This window comes from Suncus etruscus, chromosome 9, assembly GCF_024139225.1.
Source record: "Suncus etruscus isolate mSunEtr1 chromosome 9, mSunEtr1.pri.cur, whole genome shotgun sequence".
NCBI lineage: Eukaryota > Metazoa > Chordata > Mammalia > Eulipotyphla > Soricidae > Suncus > Suncus etruscus.
The window spans coordinates 22,236,597-22,259,347 of NC_064856.1; the positions used below are offsets into that span (position 1 = coordinate 22,236,597).

The following is a 22,751-nucleotide window of genomic DNA, read 5'->3' on the forward strand; positions in this document are numbered from 1 at the left end:
GGATCCATTAACCTTAAAACAACTTGATTTCTTCTTGTGGGAGAAAAAGACTTTAAAAATACTCTATATGCTTAAATATTTTGCCTTATTTGTTACCCTTATCTGAGCAGAGAATCCTGGAATCCTGGAGGAAGCTGCCAGATCATTACATTCAATTCTTCATTTTACAGAGGGTGGAAAATAGTCCACAAGAGAAGCAGCTGTTAGCTGCAGAATCCACTACAGGTGCATCATCTCCTTCCCTGATTTCATCCAGGCAGATTGTCCCCAGTATCTACCCTTCCCTCAACACAAAGGTTCTTCTTACATCCTGTAGGACTGAGACAATAACTTAAGGGGACTAGATTATTTACGAGAGGTTCTTGGTTATGCTGCTCTCCCCCAGAGGGAGACTGGTTAGGAGTTGGTGGCGGGGGCTATGGCTGTGGCTGTCCGTTTCAATGGAGGAGTGAGAAGCAGGGAAATGATGGCTCTCATGTTTTTCCCTTTGAAGGAAGACTCTGGGTCTGGAGCACATTCACTGCAAGCTGGAGTCCCCCGTTTGAGCTCCTGCACAACGCTGGAAACAGCCCGGTGGATACTCCTCAGAATCACCAAAAGCCAGGAGTACACAGCAACAAGTGAATTCATTATGTATTCTTTCATTTACTGTCTGCTACATCAGAAGGAAGGGGAGACACCTGCAGCTTTTAGTGTATCCCAAGGGGTTTTACTCCTAGCTAGTGCTGGCTTTATGTCTCTATTTTTACCTTTTTTCTCAGGTGGGCAAGTACCCACTTTATATCTTCCTTCTGGGTGGTATTGTACAGCACTTTGTTCTCAAAGGCTCGAGAAGGGCTGGAAGTTATAGTAGGACAGCCTTTTTCTTATTTTTAATTTTTATTTTTTAAAATAAGTATCTTTAAGCATCATGATTACAAACATATTTGTATTTGGGTTTCAGTTATATAAAAAAAGAACACCCCCTTCACCAACGCCCCCCGTCCCCATCTCCCTCTTTTTAATGTGCACTACTCTGTTGCTAAAAGAAGAAATATGTACCACTGCATTGTTTTAAAATGACATCCCCGGGGCTGGAGAGATAGCACAGTGTAGGGTGTAGGGCATTTGCCTTGCATGCAGCAGACCCAGGATGAATAGTGGTTTGAATCCCGGTATCCAGAAGTGACTTCTGAGCGCAGAGCCAGAACACCACACAGTGTGACCAAACCCCCCCCCCCAAAAAAAAAAAAAAAAACCCAAAACCCCAAACCAAACAAACCCATGACATCCTCAAAAACTAGGGTCTAGCTTAGGGAAGCAGGTCAAGTTAGAAAATCAAAAGGGTATGGACACTGCAACAGGAGGGCGTCCTAGATTTCACCTGACAGCAGTCATCGCAGGGCCACCCTGAGTGAGAGGGTGGGTTTGATTAACCTGGAGACAACCTAACTTCACAGAGAATAGCAAACACACTTGCTCTCCAGTCCTCACCTTTGACTTTGATCAAGTTTGCCCTGTGGGTAGCTCAGCAAGCCCTTCAGGTCACTGTCTCTTACCTCTTTTGGGCTTCCTTGTTGATCAGATCCATTTCTGAGGTTCTCCTGAACATTTCTTCCTGGACCCAGTATCCTTGGTTACCTGCACCCAGAATTTCAGGGCGACAGAGTTCCTTGCGGTTGCATCGCTGGTAAATAGTGATCAGACGTCGAAGACGAGCTGTGAGAGCAGATGAAACTGGCCAGGGCGATTTGTCTGAGTCGGAGCCATCCTGGGCTTCAAACATCAGTGAGGATATTAGTATTTACAAAGAGAAGCAAAACAAAGGTGATTTAACAACAGTCAGAGTAACTACTGTTCAGCAATCAGTCTGGGAGTTAGGTACAGCTACGAGGTTTGCTTTAGAAATAAGTTCAGGTTGCAGCTGGCTGTTATCTTAAATACAAATGAGCCTTTCTGTGGTTTCAGAACTGATCCAAAGATCGTGGGCTCAGGCAACTGAACAAGCAGACTCTCTGTAGCCTTTTCCAGACAAATCTATGGGCTTTTGTGTAGCTGGACCTTCTAACTGCCAACACCTTTATTAAATGTAAATTCAAAAAAAAAAAATAAACAAACCAAAACCCCCAGCTTAAAAAAATAACTAAAATAAATGAAAATTCAATTCTCTTGGCTCTCTCTGAATCCATTTTGATCCAGAATAGGATTCCTTAAACTTCTGAACTTCAACGACACCAGCAGCAGAAGCAGCAGCAGCAACAACTGCAGCAGCAGGAGAAGCCTGTCAGAGTCATGCAGAACCAAGTACCAGAGGTGGCTCCAGCATGGAATGAAGGTCAACTTACTTGGCTTTTTGAAAGAGCCTTTTAAACAAGCAGCATTTTATTACATATCAACTCCAGGGTAATTACAATCTGGGACCTTACTTTTCTTTGCCTTCAGAAGACATAGTCTCACCTGCCCGGCTGTCATCCTTCTTTTCACCAAAAATGCCATCGCCTCCATCACTGGAATTCTCCTGAGGAAACATGAAGCCACACCATTAGTAAACACAGGCCATATGCGGGAGGAGTGAACAGGCAAAGGGGCCACCTCTGTCGGCCTACAAGCACCTCAAAGACCACCATGATAAAATACAAGAAAGATTACTTTTGCTTTGCAATGTTTAAAAGAGCCAGGAAGCAGTTCCTTTAAAATAGGATTCTTTCCAGTCACTGTGTGGAATGATTAATTAGCTGAAAGAGCCAGGTGCTGGCAAGCTTTCCCTGACAGTGACAATTTATAAGCATTAATTTCTTTAAGATGTGGATTTAAATATTTGTGTTACCACCATCACTTGCAATTTAATACTATCATTTTACAAATGTTGTGTCTAATTTGTTTTTTACTCCCACCCCTTGATCACGCTCATTAAAAACAAAAAAGTATTGGGGCCAGAGATAGCACAGCAGCAAGGCTGCCTTGCAAGCAGCTGACCCAAGGACCAATGGTGGTTCGAATCCTGGCATCCTATATGGTCCCCCGTGCCTGCCAGGAGCGATTTCTGAGCACAGAGCCAGGAGTAACCCCTGAGCGCTGCTGCCGGGTGTGTCTCCCCCCGCAAAAAAAAACCCTCAAAACAAAAACCCCCCCAAACTCAAAAAAGTATCATGCTCATGTTCATGATGGTTTGCTTACTTTACAGCAACAGACGTTATTTTCCTAAAACATGAGTATTCCAGACAGGAGACCTGATGGCTCAAAGCCCTGTGAATTTAAAATTAAAATCTCCATCTGAGGCATGAAGTGAATCTGTAATAGTATCACAGGCAGAGAGCTTATCCAAAACGGAGCATTTTTCAAGCTGGCTCTAATGGATTCTTTAAAGAATACTTTCTTGGTCTCAGTCATGGAATTTTAAAAGCTCTGTATATGTTATGTGATTGCCTCACAGATAGAAAGAAGGGAGAATGCTATTTTCCAAGGCTCAATTTTTTAACAAGAAAGCACTGTTTCTGACTCCAATCTTTTATTTAACCTGTATGATGGGGCAGGATAACCCCAGTAGGCTAAAACTTTGTTATGTTTGAGCTCAGAGTTAGGTCAGCATAAGGGACAAATAGTTGTACCTGCAAAACATTTTGTGCATGCCGTGCTCCTCCAACAAAAAATTCTTGGGGCCGGAGAGATAGCACAGTGGTGTTTGCCTTGCAAGCAGCTAATCCAAGACCTAAGGTGGCTGGTTCGAATCCCAGCGTCCCATATGGTCCCCTGTGCCTGCCAGGAGCTATTTCTGAGCAGATAGCCAGGAGTAACCCCTAAGTGCTGCCGGGTGTGGCCCAAAAACCAAAAAATAAATAAATAAATAAATAAATTGCTTCTTATATTTTTAAAGGATCACATAAAATTATGCAAAATGACTAAATGTGTAATAAGATTGATCTGATCTGATGCAGAAAGGGTGACCACTTCCTCCTCGATTAGCATGTGCAACCCAGGTGCTGAGGCCTCTATAGACAGAAAGAATGAATAGATGCCCATGGCTACAATAGCTTCAGTCTAAAATACTGCCCTTAGGCCATGAAGGAACCTAAGGAGAAAACTGAAATGGTACAGAGGAGCAGAGGTGCATTTCTAGAGAGTACTTCTCTTCTTAAAAGCATGAGAATAGGGCCCGGAGAGATAGCATAGCGGTGTTTGCCTTGCAAGCAGCTGATCCAGGACCAAAGGTGGTTGGTTCGAATCCCGGTGTCCCATATGGTTCCCCGTGCCTGCCAGGAGCTATTTCTGAGCAGACAGCCAGGAGTAACCCCTGAGCACTGTGGGGTGTGGCCCAAAAACCAAAAAAAAAAAAAAAAAAAAAAAAGCATGAGAATAGAACTGCTGAGGGTTACTTGAGCCTGGTGAAAAACCCTTTACTTCACATAGTTATCAAGACTCTGTCAGTATAGTGATACATATTTAGAACTGGAAAAAATACTAGTTTGCTCACCCCTCTTTGGCCAAAACTGTTTCTTGCTATTTAATATCTAATGTCAGGGGACAGGAGACATACCTGAACAGCTCTTGGACCAGATATTGTAAGTAGTAGCCAATCCCTTATTGAAAAATAATGAGGGCTCCTTGCAGTGCTAAGACTCTGCTAATCTATGGACTGCTTCCAGGTCTAAGTTCATGTTTGACTAAAAAGATAATCCCACAGTCATGGAATAGGCTTTTCTTTTCTTTCCTTTTTTGGGGTAGGGATGGGGGTTGGGTCATATCTTCCAGTTCTCAGGAGTGATAAACTAGTAGTACTCTGGGAGACCATATGCAGAGCTGGTTATCTAACCAGGAACAGCTAAGGCAAGTACCTTAACTTCTGTGCTCTTCAGCTCCTCTTTTATTTTAAATGCTGCTTGCTGACCTGCCTAAGATCAGAACTGGGAGATAGAAAAATCAAAACAATATCCTGGTCCAACTGCTTTTGATGTTCATTTATAGATTAGATTTTAAGGATTTGAAGAAGCACAATACAATTAACATAGGTATTAATTTTGTAAATGAATACTAAAAGCTCACTTCAAGGCATTACATCCTATAAAGGAAACATAATTTCAACAGGGAAACAACTTATTTGTATGATTTCTGCAACAACTCTTTCAATGCCCAATCTCTCCTACCTGGAAGGCTTATTAGATTATTACGTAAAGTTACATATGAACAATTTTATAGTTGAGATGTAGCCTGGAGGTGGTATGGTGGTTGCCATTCTTGCTGTAGTTGATGGTTTTGGTTTGTTCTTTTTTACTTTTGTAGTTATTGCCTTATTTTTTGTTTGTTTTGTTACCATTTTCTTCTTTTTTTCCTTTTCTTCTTCTAAATGGATATTTATAACACCTAGATGGACTCCTCCTAGTTTTTTGTTTTGTTTTTCCTTTTCTTCTCCCTTATCTATTCTTATATCTCCAATAGAACCACATTACTGGAATCATCTTGTTCAGCCTCATAATTTGAGGGGGAAAAAATGGATGGTACCAAGACCAGACAGTCGTATGAACATTAAATGGAAATAAAAAACGATCAGACTTGTACACCAAACCCAAAGTCAATGACAACAGAATTGTTACCCAATCTACAACATGCTGTACAAGTGGGGAAGTTAAACTAGCATTACAGGGGTAAAGGAAGGAGATATCGGATGCATGCTGGGAACAGGGGTGGAGGGAGGACAACACTGATTGTGGGAATGCCCCTCATTCATTGTTACTATGTGCCTTAAATATTACTGTGAAAGATTTGTAATTCACTTTGACCACAATAAAAATAAAAATAAAAAAGAATAGATTCTTGTTGTAAAGAGCAAGCACATATGTACTGATGAAATAGGAACTATTTCCTTGACTATAAAAAATAATAGAGCATCACGTGATCTAGTGAAGTCTTAATTCTATCAACTATGAGAATCTGGCAAAGTCCTTTTACTCTCTTGAATCTAAATTTCTTTACCTCTCATAAGTGGGTACTTCTACCTCTAGTGCTTACTTCACACAGCTAGAGCACACAGAAGAAAATGGCAACAGCTAAAAGACTAAGGTTCCATGCAAGTATACAATATCACTACCATTTCTCTGGTATTTGAACTGTTTTTATGGGAAAACACATCTCATATAGTACACAATAAGGTAGGGGCTAGAAAGGTAGAACATGGGGCTGGAGAGATAGCATGGAGGTAAGACAATTGCCTTGCATGCAGAAGGACGATGGTTCAAATCCCAGCATTCCATATGGTCCCCTGAGTCTGCCAGGAGTGATTTCTGAGCATAGAGCCAGGAGTAACCCCTGAGCGCTGCCTGGTGTGACCCAAAAGCCAAAAATCAAAAACAAACAAACAAACAAGAAAAGGCAGAACATGGGGCTCTAACCATGAAGACCCAAATCCAACTTCTGAAAAAGAAAATAATGGCTGCCCATACTTCCCAGGTAATAGGGTCCAGGCAGATACCTCTGTGGCATTCTCAGAAGAGGAGCATGTTCTACATGAACACTTATAGAAGCCCAGTACTATACCCAACACCCTCTGATAGAAATGTCCCAACTCTGTGACTGAAATCTATAAGCAGTTAAATTGTCTCAGGTGAAATCAGACTATAAGGCTAAAAACACTGGGACCTTAATTTTCAGAATGGAATGGGGTTGAGCACCTTCCCAAATAAACACCACCCACTCAACCCACCACCAGAAAATGGAGCAGCCCTACTCACAGTCACCACCATATTCCTGGAAAAAAAATGGACCCTTTACCAAGCTTCAAAAGAAAATAATGGCTGCTGCCACTGCTACTTCCTGGTAGTTCAGTCCATGCTGATACTCCTGTGGCATTTTCAAAAGGTGTAGGGGGGCAAGGTGGGGCGGGGGGAATGCCCCCCTTTTTTGCATGAGCTAGAGCAGCAATGGCTATGGCTCGCGGTAATTAAGATATTCGGCACGGCAGGAGGCGAGTGTGATGGTGTCTGCTTTGCAGCTCACCTGGCAACAGGGCCGGACTGGCCATTGAGAGGACTGGGCATTGTGCGGCAGTTTGGACGCTCGGGTTCAGAAAGATTAGCCATCACTGAGCTAGAGCAACCCAACACCATATCCTATACTTTGACAGAAAGGGAACAGTTCTACAACATAACAATATCAAACTGCCAAGCCACTAAGCTTCTTTTAGATCTATAAATCCTGGAGTATGTGTCTGTGCGACACCTCAATATCTTACAGTAGTGTCAATCAGCAGTATCGCAGGAAATTTGACGGGAAAGTTACATAGAAATCTACCAAGCTCAGGGGCAGAGCGATAGCATAGTGGTAGGGCATTTGCCTTGCACATAGCTGATCCAGGATGGATCTGGGTTTGATCCCCGGTGTCCCATGTGGTCCCCCAAGCCAGAAGCAATTTCTGAGCGCACAGCCAGAAATAACTCCTGAGCATCACTGTGTGGCCCCAAAACAACAAAAAAGAACTACCAAGCTCAGTGAGCCCAAACATTAACACAGAAGGCTTAATTAGCACCAACCACAGCCCAGTAAATCCTTAGATTCTGACTTCAGTAACACCATGGAGAGATAGAACAATCATTTCAAATCGCCCATTTGCTTTTATGTTGTAACAAACAGTATGAAATAAATTTATGCCTACATGGAGGTATGAGAAATTGGGGACACTAGTGAAGGGAAGGTCACACTTATGGTGGGTTTAGTGTTTGAACATATAATGTCTGGAATGACTATATTATGAACTTGGTAAATTACAATGTTATATTAATAATTAAAAATAAAACCACTACAACAACTCATGATACACAATCTGTATCTTTAGCTTTTGAATTATGTCTTAAGTTTAATTTTTGTTTTGTACTACAATGAGTACTAAGTAATTTTCACAGAATAAAAGATGGAATCATGGGAAATAACATAAACAACCTGCCCCCCACCCCAATGAAACTTCCTTCAGGTCTAGGGCTTGAAGCTTATATGTTCAGTTTATCACTTCTTAATCCTTGAGAAGAGACAGAAATGTATCTTTGTAAAATAATTATCTTCTACTCTGGGAAAGTGATGTCATTGTTACTGTTAAAAGAATTAGAGCTGAACTAAGCCAAAGTACACTAAAGCCAACAGGGAAAAATCATTAACTTTTGGATGGTGCTCAGGAGAAGAAAGATTATTCTGACAATGGAGTTAGCTGGGAACAAAGCTATAGTCAACCCCAGGACCCAGTATCCATTACATTCTAATAGGCTCATTTGTTGTCCCACCACCCAGAGGCAGCAAATGAGGTCAAATGCTGCTGGGGCATCAGGAAGGTTTCAATCTGTGGATGCAATTCCCAAAACCTCATTTAAAAATGTAATGCAGACTGCTACTGCTGCTCAAGAGAATCTACAGTGTTCCTTGTCTCTCATTAACAAGTACATCTAAAACTCTTGTACATTACATATGAGATAAATAAAAGAAAACAAAACAACTCTGAAAAGGGAAGACCTAACAAGAATCCTGGGAACCTATGAAAAAACATGGTGAATACCTTGTTTTTGCTTTGCTTTTTTTTTTTTTTTTTTTTTTGGTTTTTGGGCCACACCCGGCATTGCTCTGGAGTTTACTCCTGGCTGTCTGCTTAGAAATAGCTCCAGGCAGGCACAGGGGACCATATGAGACACCGGGATTCGAACCAACCACCTTTGGTCCTGGATCGGCTGCTTGCAAGGCAAACGCCGCGGGCCCGCTTTGCTTTGTTTTGATCTGACATTCTAGCATTAAAGTTAAGTGGCTACCAGAGATGCCAAAAGGCATAGGCTAAAAAATATTCCTGACAAAATCTGCCATCTCTAGCAGAGGGACAGGACAAGTTAGAGACATAACATGTTAAGCTACATGTATACTACAGTCCCCAGTAACAAAAAACACAGTGGTTCACAATATCCATTCCAGCCAAGACCAAGTAGGGAACCTCTATTTCCAAATACAGGGTTGAATATTGAAAACAAAAACAAGCCAAACCTGCCTGCTCTCCAGGCTCAACAATAGTATGGAGGAAAAAGCCTCCCTGAACCAAAATGAAAATAAAGTATCTAATAATGTGAATAAGAAACTAGATTTAATAACTTTTTTTTTTTTTTGGTTTTTGGGCCACACCCAGCCGTGCTCAGGGGTTACTCCTGGCTGTCTGCTCAGAAATAGCTCCTGGCAGGCAAGGGGGACCATATGGGACACCGGGATTCGAACCAACCACCTTTGGTCCTTGATCGGCTGTTTGAAAGGCAAACACCGCTGTGCTATCTCTCCGGGCCTAGATTTAATAACTTAATTTGTATTTCTCTAATGATAAGTCATGATGAGTGATGAGCACTTTTTGGCCCTTCACTGGTGTTTCTTGGAGAAATGTCTGTTCATTTCCTCTCCCCATCTTGATGGGGCTCTTAAGATTTTGGGGGAGTGTTAATCTTTATCTGATGTACTTAATCACCCTAAACCAGTGAAAACATGTGAAAAATACTGTGAGCAATCTGTTTGCAGCGATGTAGCAAAAAGGAATTCTCATCCACGGCTGGTAGAAATGTTGTCCAGTCCAACCTCAATAGAAAACAGTATGAAGTAAATTCAGAAGTGTGCTGCCACATGACCCAGCAATTCCACTATTGGGTATTAATTCCCAGGACAGAAAAACATTTGTTTGAAAGAATTCATGCACACTATTATTCTTTACTTAGTATAATAGCTAAGATTTGGAATCAACTTAGATGTCCAACAATAGATGAGTAGATCGTAAAGATGTGGTATATGCATAACAGAACAGTATACATCTATAAGGAATGATGCAACCATGCAATTCACTGCAACCTGGATGGAACTGGAAGATGTCACATTAAATGAAGTCAGAAGGAGGATAAACACAAGATATCACTTATATGTGGCATTTAGTGTAATGTGCATGAGGGAATGCAATGTTTTAAAGGGGAGGGAATACCTAGATCTTCCTTGGCCTCAGAGTATAGGGAGGTGAGGGAAAAAATAAAGAGTAAAGGGGAGGAAGAAAAATAATGGATGAAAAATAATGGGGAAGGGCCCAAAAGTCAAGGGGATTCAGGTATATCAGTTGTGTAAAGAAATTAGAGCTAGGGCCCGGAGAGATAGCACAGCGGCATTTGCCTTGCAAGCAGCCGATCCAGGACCAAAGGTGGTTGGTTTGAATCCCGGTGTCCCATATGGTCCCCCGTGCCTGCCAGGAGCTATTTCTGAGCAGACAGCCAGGAGTGACCCCTGAGCATTGCCGGGTGTGGCCCAAAAACCAAAAAAAAAAAAAAAAAAAAAAAAAAAAAAAAAGAAATTAGAGCTAAATATTCAAACCACAGAGTTTGTAACAATACTGAAATCATGAAACCCAAAAAGGTGCCTGTTAAAATGGCAGGCATTAGAGAATAGGGAACACAGGTGGAGGGAATTTGACACTGGAGGTGGGATTGGTGCTAGAACATTGTATGTCTAAAACTGTAAAGACAATGTGAATGGGGTAAAAAGATAAACTACTTGGTAGTAGGGACTATCTATCTACATAGCCATCTATCTAATGAAAGACTAGTTAGTAAATGGAAAAGATTAAAAGAAAACAAACTTAAAAAGTCAGCAATAAGGGCAAGAACAATAGCATAGCAGGGAGGACATTTGCCTTGCATATGGCTGACCTGAGTTTGATTTCAGGCATCTCATATGGTCCCCTGAGCCTGCCAGGAATAATTTCTTTTTCTTTTTTTTTTGGTTTTTGGGTCACACCCGGCAGTGCTCAGGGGTTACTCCTGGCTGTCTGCTCAGAAATAGCTCCTGGCAGGCACGGGGGACCATATGGGACACTGGGATTCGAACCAACCACCTTTGGTCCTGGATCGGCTGTTTGCAGGCAAACACCGCTGTGCTATCTCTCCGGGCCCAGGAATAATTTCTGAGCACAGAGCCAGAAGTAACCCTGAGTGCCACTAAGTGTGGCAAAAACAACATTAACCCCACCACCAACACAAAACAAACTCCAAAAGGAAATGAAGAAACAAAAGCAATTAGAAAATAAAAGATATGAGAAAACATATGTTATTAGAAAGACAACATTAGCATTAGGAAAATGCTAATTAAAAGCACAACATAACCTATCCAAATGCTAAATTTAAACAATAGCAACAACTTACTGAAATCAAGTAAGAATGAAGAGAAACTGTGGTTCACTAACAGATAGTGGGTGGGAATATAAAATAGTATATAGTCACTTTGAAAAACAAGCTTGTAAATTTTATAGAGAGGTGAAAACACGAAACTATCTTGGTATCCAGCAATTATTATTATTATTATTATTATTATTGTTTTGAGTTTTGGGCCACACTCAGTGATGCTCAGGGGTTACTCCTGGCTAGGCGCTCAGAAATCATTCCTGGCTTGAGTGACCATATGGGACACTGGGGGATTGAACCGCAGTCCCTCCTACGCTAGTGTGGGCAAGGCAGATGCCTTACTGCTTGCGCCACTGCTCTAGCCCCACAGCAATTATTATTTATAAATTGTTCATCCCAGTGAAGTGAAAATGTACATCTACAAAAAAATCTGTATGTGATCTTTATACAAGTATTTAGAATGAACAAAGAAAAGTGCAAACACAGATGGCCCTTCAGAGATGAACAGTGAGATAAAGCCTGGTTCACCCACACCACAACTACTCTTTAACAATAATTAGGACTGGGTTATAGATGCAGATAACTGGGATTAGTCTATGCTGATTGAAAAAAGGTCAAATTCCAAAGGTCATCTTTGTGTGTGTTTGTGTGGTTTTTTTTTAGGTCACAGTGCTCAGGGGCTACTCCTGGCTCCATGCTCAGAAATTGCTCCTGGCAGGCTCGGGGGACCATATGGGAAACCGGGATTCAAACCGATGACCCTCTGCATGAAAGGCAAACACCTTACCTCCATGCTATCTCTCCGGCCCCTCCAAAGGTCATCTTTTTTTTTTTTTGGGTCATCTTTTATATGATTACATTACATAGTATTCATAAAATGACAACTTACAGAAATTATTATAATAATCACACATTCGTTATTATTATGGATTAACAGAGGGTGAAAGAAGGCATGAACAGACGGAAGGGGTTCCAAGGGGCCAACACCAGGGACCAGTATATACGGTCCGGGAAATGTCTAATCTCCCAGCTTTATGCTAACTGTAATATTTTCATAGCTTTTAAGAGTTCTAAGTTGGGGGGGGGACTAGAAATAAAAATGGGATCACTCTGTACTGTATCTTACAACATGTAGACGGCATACGAAATCTAGCTATTTCTTTTTTTCGTTGTTGTTGTTTTTTTGGGCCACACCCGTTTGATGCTCAGGGGTTACTCCTGGCTAAGCGCAAAGAAATTGCCCCTGGCTTGGGGGGGACCATATGGGACGCCAGGGGAATTGAACCTCGGTCCTTCCTTGGCTAGCGCTTGCAAGCTACCTCTAGCGCCACCTCGCCGGCCCCAAAATCTAGCTATTTCAAAGTCTAAAGTTTTATTAGAATAAGAGCATGCTGACAACTATTATAATAAAATGCTGGGAAAGTGCAATGGGGCAGCAGTAATGCAAACAACTCCCTTAAGAGGACTATTAAGTAGGGATTTCTCTCTCTCTCTTTTTTTTTTCTGGGGCATTTGGGTGGGAGTGGATTTCTAGCTCAGTAGTACAGGTCTTGTGGGCTATCAAAAAAGTACATCTGACTCACCATTTGTTTCTGGAGGCCATCTATTTTGTCTTCAACATTATCTTCTTTATCCACGGTGCCTCTAAATACAAGTTTAAAAAAAAAAAAAAGCATCATTCACCACCTAAGGGGCTATTTTGCAAGTACAGTTTTTGCAAGAAAACCTCCCAAATAACTCCAGGGAGCATTATGTCTATTATTTTACACACCTCAACAACTTGCCTATCCCAAAGTCTCACTTTTATGAACAAAGACTTCCAGTTTACTGTGATTTTAATGTGAGACCCTTACTCAGAGACTATCTGTTCAACCTGGTACTATCAGAGAAAAGGGGATCACTGTCCATGAACCGTTACCTAAGAGAAAAATAGCTTGGCTCCTGTACCAAGCTTCAAAAGAAAATAATGGCCACCAAAACTGTTGGGGATAGATTCTCCTTTCTACATGAACTACAGCAGCCCAACTCCATAACCTACATTCTTTGACAGAAAAGGCCCAGCTTTAAGACTTAATCTTATCAAAATGCCAATCCACTAAGTTTGCTTTATATTTATAAATCCTGGACAGATGCAGGACACCTCAATATCTTATAGTAGTGTCAGTCCAGCAGAATCCAATGAAATCTGATGGGAAAGTTACATAATAATCTACGAAGCTCAGTGAGCTTAAACAGTAATACAAAAGGATCAACTAGCACCAATCATAGCCCATTAAATACTTATGACACTGACTTTAGTGACACTATGGAGAGATATGATAATCATTTCGAATTGACCTATATCGATCTAAATTCTATTAATGCCATTTGCCTTTGTGTTGTAACAAATAATGTGTAGCAAACTGTCTCACATCTTCTGTGGTGAACTAATGCCGACCTGGTTTTCATGATTCCTTTAAAAACTGACTTGGAAGTCGTTCTGTAGCAAATGTTCTTTATCCTTCAAAACTGCTGCCTTTCCTGCCAAACCACTGAAAGGTCCCCACAAAAATTATAAGCTCAGGGCTTATAGGTAGGGTGTTAGCCTTGCATACGGCCGACCCTTGGTGGACATGGGTTTGATCCCCCGGCATCCCATAGGGTCCCCCAAGCCTGCCAAGAGTGATTTCTGAGTGAGAGCCAGGAGTAACCCCCGAGCGCCGCTGGGTGTGACCCCAAAACCAAAAACCAAAAAAAAAAATTTAAGCTCATCATGCCACAGTCCTGTATCTGACTCAGGCACTATTTTCCCTGATCCAAGGATTCTTAACGTTAGTACCACCAGCCACTTGTGTATTTTATTTTTTAACAGCTCCTGGAATGCATCTTAATTATTAACATCAGAGTGAACACTTTGAGGGCAGAAACCATCATGGTAGCTAAAGTGTTCATCAGGGATTAAGGAAAAATGGAAAGTAACATATTTTCTAACTATATGTTTTGCAGAATCACAGTTTGGAGCTGTACATTTAGGTAACCTGTGAATGTACACATTCTGGTTTATGCTAACAATGAATTAAACAAAGAGGATGCTTTTAACACCTTTCTTTGGGGGAAGTATGGTGGGGGACATTCAACAATGGACAAGGTACAGTGCCATGGCAATGAAGAACCTTACTCATAGACCCTATATCCATCTTATTCTCAGACCGATTTTCCTTAAATAATGCTTGGCTTTTATTTAAGGAATTTCAAGATTAAGAAGTCTATATTGGCTAGGCTTTTGTTTTGTTTTTGTTTTTGTGTCACAGACACCTGGCAACGTTCCTGGCAGGCTCAGGGGACCTTATGGGATGCTGGGATTCGAACACATGTTCAGTAAAGGGCAGCATCCTGGGCAGCCTTGTGCAAGGCAAATGCCCTGGAGCTGTGCTATTCTCCTGTCCCAGGCTAGGCCTTTTTAAAAAAAAGCTTTATATTAGCCTGAATCTTCTTTGAGAATTCTATGACCAGACAAAAGATGATGAGCTAGCTATGAATTAGGACACAAAGGTGCACAAATATGGGGAACCCAGAGAACTGGGTTTTTGGCTCAAAGCCAAATACTTACAAAACCAAAGAAAAAGATCAAGGTACTGAAGTGTAACCAAAGCAGCATTTCTAGAAAGCAATTCTTAGGTGGCAGGATCTAAGGAAGCTGTGAGACCATGAGGCAAGACCTCTGGGGGTCCTGCCTTTTGTGGAGTAGGAGCCACCAATTCAGGCTGCCACATCTTATCAAAGCCCTACTCTGGGGCTGGAATGACAGTACAGCAGCTACTATCTTGCCTAGCACATGACCAATGTGGGCTTGATCACCAGTATCCTGTATGGTCCCCCGAGCACACAGGTATAGCTCGTGAGTGCAGATCCAGGAGCAATGCTGGGTGTTGATAAAAAATAAAACAAAAAACAAAAGCGTCCTACATAGCTTCTCACCTTTCAGTAATGTCTGAGGCCCCATCAGTGGCACCTTGCTCTGCAGAAAGGGACTTCTCATCTGGCATCCCAACTTTTTCCAGGAAGCAAAGAGCTGGGTCAGCTCGCATGGCATTGTACCTCTCATACCCTGAGTAGGAGTAATGAGAAACAGCAGAGTCAGAACTCAAAATCCCAAAAGGGCAAGATTCTTGAGCTAAAGTAGACCTCTATAGTGCCAGACCCAAAAATGAAAGCATGTGCACATGAATCTGTGGGGGGGGAGGGAGGGAGGGAGAGAGGGGGGGGGGGGAAAGGGAGAGGGAGGGAGGGAGGGAGGGAGGGAGGGAGAGAGAGAGAGAGAGAGAGAGAGAGAGAGAGAGAGAGAGAGAGAGAGAGAGAGAGAGAGAGAGAGAGAGAGATTTCTCAATTGTTTGCTGCTTTTGCACAGAAAAGGGAATTGGGCAAGTCAGTTTTGGAATTTCCTATATGCCTCTCAATGCTGACATCTTGTTAACCCCTAAATGGGTCTTATTATCTTACAGTTCAACTTTTTTTGTGATTTATTATTTTTTTTTGCCACACCCAGTGGTGCTCAAGATTTACTCCTGGCTCTGCACACAGAAATTGCTCCTGGCAGGTTCGGGGGACCATATGGGATGCCAGGGATCGAATCCAGGTCTGTCCTGGGTTGGCCACATGCAAGACAAACGTCCTCCTGCTGTGCTATAGCTCTTGTCCCTACAGTTCAGTGTTATCTAGATTAACAAAGTGATGGATGAAAATAAAGATACAAAGAATGAAATATCAGAACTATTGTGATTGAGTTGAATTAAAATGCACTGATCTCTGCTGCACTCATAAACTTAGGATAAAATCCTAACCCCAATATATTCTCAAAGTCAACAACAGATAGGTTTGTTTTGTTTTATTTTTAGGCCATATCCAGCACTACTCAAAAGAATATAGAGGGTGCTGGGGATTAAGCCCCGTACATACAGGACAAGAACCCTACCCACTGGTACTATCTCTCTCTCTGACTCCATATGGGGCTTTTTTAAATTTATTTTTTAAATCCAGAAGAGAGACTACAAAGTGGAGTGCAACAAAAGAAAATAAACTACTTTTCTACTTTTTTTTTTTTACACTTTTCTACTTTTAAATGCCCAATGAGAATGTTATCGAACCTAATATAATTTAGGACACATCAAACTATCATGGAGCACAGAGGAACTGATCTTTCTGTTCTGTGCTTAGCAGTCAAAGGCTAACTCTCCCTGTGCAGTTTGTTCACAAGCATCCATATTAGGCAAGGAGAATAAAATGCTGTACCTAGGAACCAGGTAAGAGACCTGACTTGATGATGCTGCGTTGGTGAAGTCAACGCTTTGTTCTGATATCAGGGCTAGTGTAGTTCTAACTTTCACCCTGCAGGCTGTGTCTCGTACTTTTTAGAGGAGCTGTGGGTACTTTAACTTGTAATTCAAAGTTAAATAAATCTCTTGGCCATCTCCGTGACAGGTGCTGCCCACACAAGGCACATGCTGAGAAATTGTGGTACCTCAAGCTCTTTATTCACTCACTTAGTCCTTAGGGTAGTTATTTGATTACTGGTTGTTTCTTGAGACTGTGGACACTGTAGAATGGAACCAGTGTCTGTTTTTATTCAATATTATATGTTCAGAACCTAGCCCAGGGCATGACAGTCACCTAATAAACGATAACTGACTGAATGAATCAGATGTGCCCAGATTCTCTTCCAATAACCACTGCAGGAAGAGGTTATCTCACCCTTTCCTCATGCTCTACCCTAGCTAGAAATTTCCTTAATGAGTCTATCTTTGTTTGTTTGTTTTTGGGCCACACCCAGTGGCATTCAGGTTCCTCCTGGCTCTCTGCTCAGAAATCGCTCCTGGCAGACAGGGGACCATATGGGACACAGGGATTCAAACCACCATTGGTCTTGGGTTGGCCTCTTGCAAGGCAAATGCCCTACCTCTGTGCTATCTCTCTGGCCTCAATGTTTCTATCTTGATAAGACTCCTGCTATTGTCTGGACCTACTCCTCCCTCTGAAAAGATATGGATTTTCATGTTTTGTTTGGACTCTTCAAGATGAGCTTGTGCACTCTATTAAGGGTCCTCAGGCTTCCCCCCTCCCTACTCTAGGGGGGAGGAGCATGAGGCTAGGAGACACCCCATGCCTTCTCCCTAGCTTGGGGGGTGCTGGGAGGCTTGGCAGGCCCCCAGCCGTTCCCTATTTCTCCCCTGGACTCCAGGTCCAGGTCTTCCCTGGGTGCCAGCTCAGGTGGCCTGAAGTGGGTTCCAGGTGGACTCTTTTAGGTTCCTCAGGCTTCCCCTCCTACTCTAGGGGGAGGAGCTGTCCCTCATATTTTGGTAGGCCTATGCAAACAATAACTGCCACTCTAACACCGTTTTTACTGTGCTCCTTTGACTCTAATCCTTAAGAAAAACAACCCACTTAAACTTTTGAGGTCAACTTAAACTAATATGCATGTGCATGGAAATGTAAAAAAGTACTATGCCTTCAATGTTTAAGGACTTACATAAGTTTAATGGCTTTAGATTACTTTGTGTGCTGCTAAGAAATATTCTGTATTACAATCTGGGGACTTGAGGGACAAAGTAACTGTACATGGGTTCTGTTTTATTTTTCTTAATGTTCTTTGGCTGAAAGTTCAAAGTTAAGATATCAGCAAGGGGACTTCTGAGAATTCTGTTTATGGGTGATTGTCCTTCCACTGTAACTTTACCTTGTCCTCTTTCTTTTCTATTAAAAAAAAAAAAAAGATGAGCTTGTAGACCAAAGAGACACCCAGTCTCTGCCTCCTCAAAGGTTCACAAAACATTTGGCAACAAATAGCTGTATGTTTTTTTTACAAAGAAGAATGTGTCTTCTAAATGCCTCATACATAGGGAGGAGAAATCAAGAGGGTGTCTTAATAGGATTCTAACAGGTTCAAGAAGCCAATCACAGGTATTAATCTAACCTAATCTCAATGGAATCCAAATTTGGTCCAAGGGAGTGAGTGAGCCTGCAGGTGTGGCAGCACTGTGCCCTCACTCTGAGCATAGAGGCTGGGTTTTCCTGCACAACACCGGAATCCTTGTTTTAAGGGGAGGTTCCTCGAATTTAGACACATTGTCCTTAGTCATGGCTCTGCAAATCAAGTTGACCTCCACTGGCAACAAGATATGGCCTTGAAGGCCCCCGAACACCACCATGGTAGTTTGGGTAATTCCTGGCACCGAAAGACCTGAGCAGCACATCCTCAGACACTATTCTGAACCTCCAGCTTAATTTGCTAAGAATTGCTAGGTGGGCCCCTGGTCTCCTGAGCAATGCTTGATAACTCCCCAAAAAATATGCAGTTGCTTGGGCTGGAGAGATAGCACAGCAGTAGGGCATTTATTTATTATTGCATGCACCAGATTCAGGATGAATGGTGGTTCGAATTCCGGCATCCCATCCCTGTGCCTGCCAGGAGCGATTTTTGAGCGTAGAGCCAGGAGTAACCCCTGAGCACCACCGGTGTGACCCAATCCACCCTGCCCCCAAAATGCAGTTGCTTGACTGTCAAAAGTCACAGTGGTAAGTTGCTTCCACAGTAGACAGTATAGACATAGGGCATTTTCACAAGCACAGAAAAGCTATGCATTGTTTGGGCCCAACCTCGGTGGTTTGATAATGGGCTTGCAAAAGCACTGGCACTTCTTATAAGGCTTGCATTCATACTACCAGAGCCCAGGATTCAGAAGTATTCCCTTATCATAATGTGTATAGTTTGTTAAGCTTTGCTTACACGTACCCTTGCTTGGCCTGCAGATGTTGAAAAATTGTACTCATAGGGCATCTGTTAGAAAGTAAAACTACTAAATAAAAAATTAATGTAATATATATCAGATGTCAGAATTGAAAACTTCTTATGTAAATAAAAATAGCCAGTAGGCTTCTGAGATAGAACAATGGGTAAGATGCTCGTCATGCACACAGCCAACCAGGTTTGCTCCCTAGCATCCTATATGGTCCCCAAAGCTTCACCAGGAGTAATTCCTGAGTGCAGAGTAAATTATTTGAATTTCTTTACATAGGTGAAAATCATAAGGCAACCAATCATCACAAATTGACTTGTTAATTTATTTTCTGTTAATTCTATTTGCTATTCCTTTAAGCTTTGTTGAAGCAAACCAAAATGAAGTAAATTTGTCATGTGTCTGCTAAGTGGGAAGACTAGGGGATGGGAGCAAAACTGGGGACACTGGTAGAAGGAAGGTCACACTGGTGGTAGGACTGGTGTTGGAACATTGTCTGCTTGAGATATCTGTATTAGGACCTGATTTGTAACTCTAATGTTTTAATTAAAAAAATACTTTTAAAAGTGAACTTTCTAAAGGGAGAGTAAGAGTGAAAGTGAAGCTACAGCAAGTATTTAGTATGTACTGAATATGGTTCTATAATCAGTCTCATTTCTTCTTCAGACAATCTTCTACATAGGTTGTTTGGAAACTTCCCCATTATGTAGGTGAGAATACAGATCAGAGAGGCTTATTACTTTTACTAAGTGGCACAACTGACAATGAAAGCCAGGTATACCTAACTCTTCCTACTTAAAACTTCAAGTGTCTGTCTGAGATTTCTGTTAATTCATCTGGCAGGCAAGATTTGAATTACAGTGGATCAACCGGCACTATTCATTTCAACAACTGGTTGAAAGCAAAAGTAGGGGCTGACACCAAATCAGAAATCAGGGCACTTATTTCAATTTTTCTAAACTACTCAAACCTTGGTTCCCTTTAGTCTCTTAGGAACCACATCAAAGAAAGAGAATGCCCATAACAACCTCTAATCTTAAACTTGTATACAATAGGGGGAAAGAGCTACATGCTGGGCATATGCAATTATACATAAGGACCTCAGAATTCTCTGCAAACATAGAAATACTAAAACCTAACACTTTCCCCATTCACTTACTCCATGGACACAAGGAAACCAAAACACCCAGGGTGCTTACAATGTAAAAATAGCTGCCAGGTCAGAGCTGGGGTTGTAAAAGAGATCAGTGCAGACTCCTGAAGGCTCAGGAGGAAGATACATACTGAATAAGCTCTTTGAGGCTAGTCACTGTTTTAAGGTCTTCACTGATAACAAGTTATTGCAGTTTTCCAGTGCATACAGTCATCAGGTCAAAAGTCTAAGAGGGCAAAGGGAAGGTTCTACCTTCTAAGACACGCAAAAGGATGTGAATTTTCAGGAAAGGAGCAAACATCCCCTAGAATACATGCCGTGTTTGAATACTCCGATCAGAAGAGACTTATCGGCCTCGGCATCCCACCAATCCACGGGGATTTCCACATAGTCTATGTCAGGCAGAAGCACTTCCAGTTCCCTGTGGAGGAAGGGCAGAGACTCAAAGTTCCTTCCACACAGCCAGAACAATACAAGAGATACTGGCTGAATTCTGAATCACAACAGAAGTCTTCAATATATTAGTCATTTAAAGGCAGACTATACCCCAAATGGTAGGATTCAAGCATAATCAAATGCTGAAATAAACAGTACCTAAATCATCTTGATTTGAATTACAAATTCAACAGGCAGAGAATTCAAGCATTAATTATGTGAGAACAAATGAGCCTGTACTGGTATGTGTGACGCTACAAAAAATAATCTGCTGGAGGTCTGCTAAATGGTCTGCTGGGGGCAAACTAATCAAAAACTGCACAACCTGCACGCCTGGCCAAAGGCATGACTGTAACTTGCCCCAGGGAGTAGACAAAGGAAGAATTACCAGACTTACGTCATCAAGTCCTCTCTGAGCTCTTGTTCAATTTCTGACAGCTTTTGTGGGAGCTTAGCTCACAGTTTTCATTTATGTCATCTCTATCCGTAGTCTCTGAAGTCATCAGAGAACATCTAACTTATGATGCCTTACTCCCTCCAACCAGCCCCTGGGATGGTCTCTCTGCAGTGCTTGAAGCTTTGTACTGTGACAGGCCCAGCTCCCCCAGTGGGTGTCCCTTGCCACAACCTTTCTAAGTCTACCTGGGACATACCTTTCTAAACAAAGACCCATCTGTTCCACTCTAGCATCCACAGCTCTACCTAAGTGATGTGTTGAACTTCTCCTGAATTAACTGTGTCCACAATCAAATATTAAATCTCAACAGGACCAGTGAGAGTCAGAGTCACAAAAACAGAGAAAAGGCAACGCAGTGGTGTCATCCTTTACAAGTTATGCCTTTTTTCTATTCATCTGTTTACATGTCAAAGGAAGTATATAAGGCAGGGAAGGAGCAAATTCAATAGACTACAACTGCCATGTAACACTTGAATCAAAGGTTCATCAGGTATTAAGTTCTCTTAAGTCATATAACTCAAAAAGTGAAGCAAAATACCTAACCTCTCTGACCCTACTGGAAATGATCAGTGACTATGATCAGTGACTACAGCAGAAAACATAGAAGATAATAAGTGTCTGTAGTGATTGATTTTCATTACAAACTGCCCCCGAGGTAGGAATGCTAATAGCCTTTTACTTTTAGCTTCCTTTAGTGTTCCTATGACCAATGCACCCATTAGCAGACCGTAGGGGAAGAAAGACAAGAAACTGGGGTCCTGATATTCTCAAAGCAAAGTTGAGATATCAACATTTCTTGTGTTCTCCATAAATAAGAATAGCTGGAGGGGGACAGAGAAGGCTACAGTTATGGGGAAGAGGAGAGAGGCTATCTATGAACACCCTCTATGGGTCAAAGTATCTGACAGTTAAGCAGTGCAGCCTCACTCCCTGAAATCCTAGGATTTCCCCAAGCTCTATTTTGGAAACAATAAACGACCCCCTCCCAAATTTTACCCTAAAAACTTAGTGACTCGAGTATAAGCCAAGGTGGAAAATGCAGCAGCCATTGGTAAATTTCAAAATAAAAAATGTATACCCAAAACAATTACAATAATTGAGGAATCAGTTTTTCAATATTTATTGCTAAAGAAAAACTATAAACTAGCAACAATAACTTTAAAACTTTAAATAAAGTGCAGAAAACTGTAGCTTAACAGGTAATCAAGCTAAATCCCAAAGGTTAAAATCCTTCAAAACTGAATTCTTCCTCCTCCTCATCTGTATGTCCCCAAACAGAGCTTCAGATGTATCTGATGTGGGGGTATCAGCATAGACATTATCATCATCACTGAGCTCGCAGATATCAGCATCACTGCTGTCGGTCTCATACAAAGTGCAGAATATTGTGGATTAAATAATTCAGTGGCATCCAGTTCAGTTCAGCCGCCTATCTCTTCAGCTCAGCCTCGACTTGTGGGCTGAGCTAAAGCACTGCTCCCTGCAGCAAGTGGCAGAAGATTCTGAGCGTACACAACGAATCAAATAACCTGTATGACCCAAGTATAAGCCAGTTCGGGATTTTCAGCACAAATTTTGTGCCGGAAAAACTTGGCTTATACTGAGTATATAGGTACTATTTGCTCATCCTCTATACTGATTTGAAAAATTAGAAAAATGGATACTTTGAAATCAGCTTTATGGCACTAAGGGGAGGGGGACCTAAACAAAACATTCACCAAAAGCTTCATTTTTCTTTTTTGTTGTTTTTTTGGGTCACACCCAGCAGTGCTCAGGGGTTACTCCTGGCTCTACGCTTAGAA

General features: G+C 41.8%; 1 protein-coding gene across 3 annotated transcripts in view; it reads right to left on the reverse strand.

The window, feature by feature from the left end:
* CHD6 (chromodomain helicase DNA binding protein 6) overlaps window positions 1–22,751 on the reverse strand; it is a 238,513-nt gene that overhangs the window by 26,044 nt on the left and 189,718 nt on the right. For all 3 annotated transcript variants that reach the window (XM_049779100.1, XM_049779101.1, XM_049779099.1), the window contains exons 25-29: window positions 20,375–20,478; window positions 15,093–15,222; window positions 12,719–12,779; window positions 2,437–2,497; window positions 1,539–1,755 (exon numbers count right to left, since the gene is read on the reverse strand). In XM_049779100.1, coding sequence (XP_049635057.1) covers window positions 1,539–1,755; window positions 2,437–2,497; window positions 12,719–12,779; window positions 15,093–15,222; window positions 20,375–20,478 — 573 coding nt within the window. The remainder of the gene's footprint in view (window positions 1–1,538; window positions 1,756–2,436; window positions 2,498–12,718; window positions 12,780–15,092; window positions 15,223–20,374; window positions 20,479–22,751) is intronic.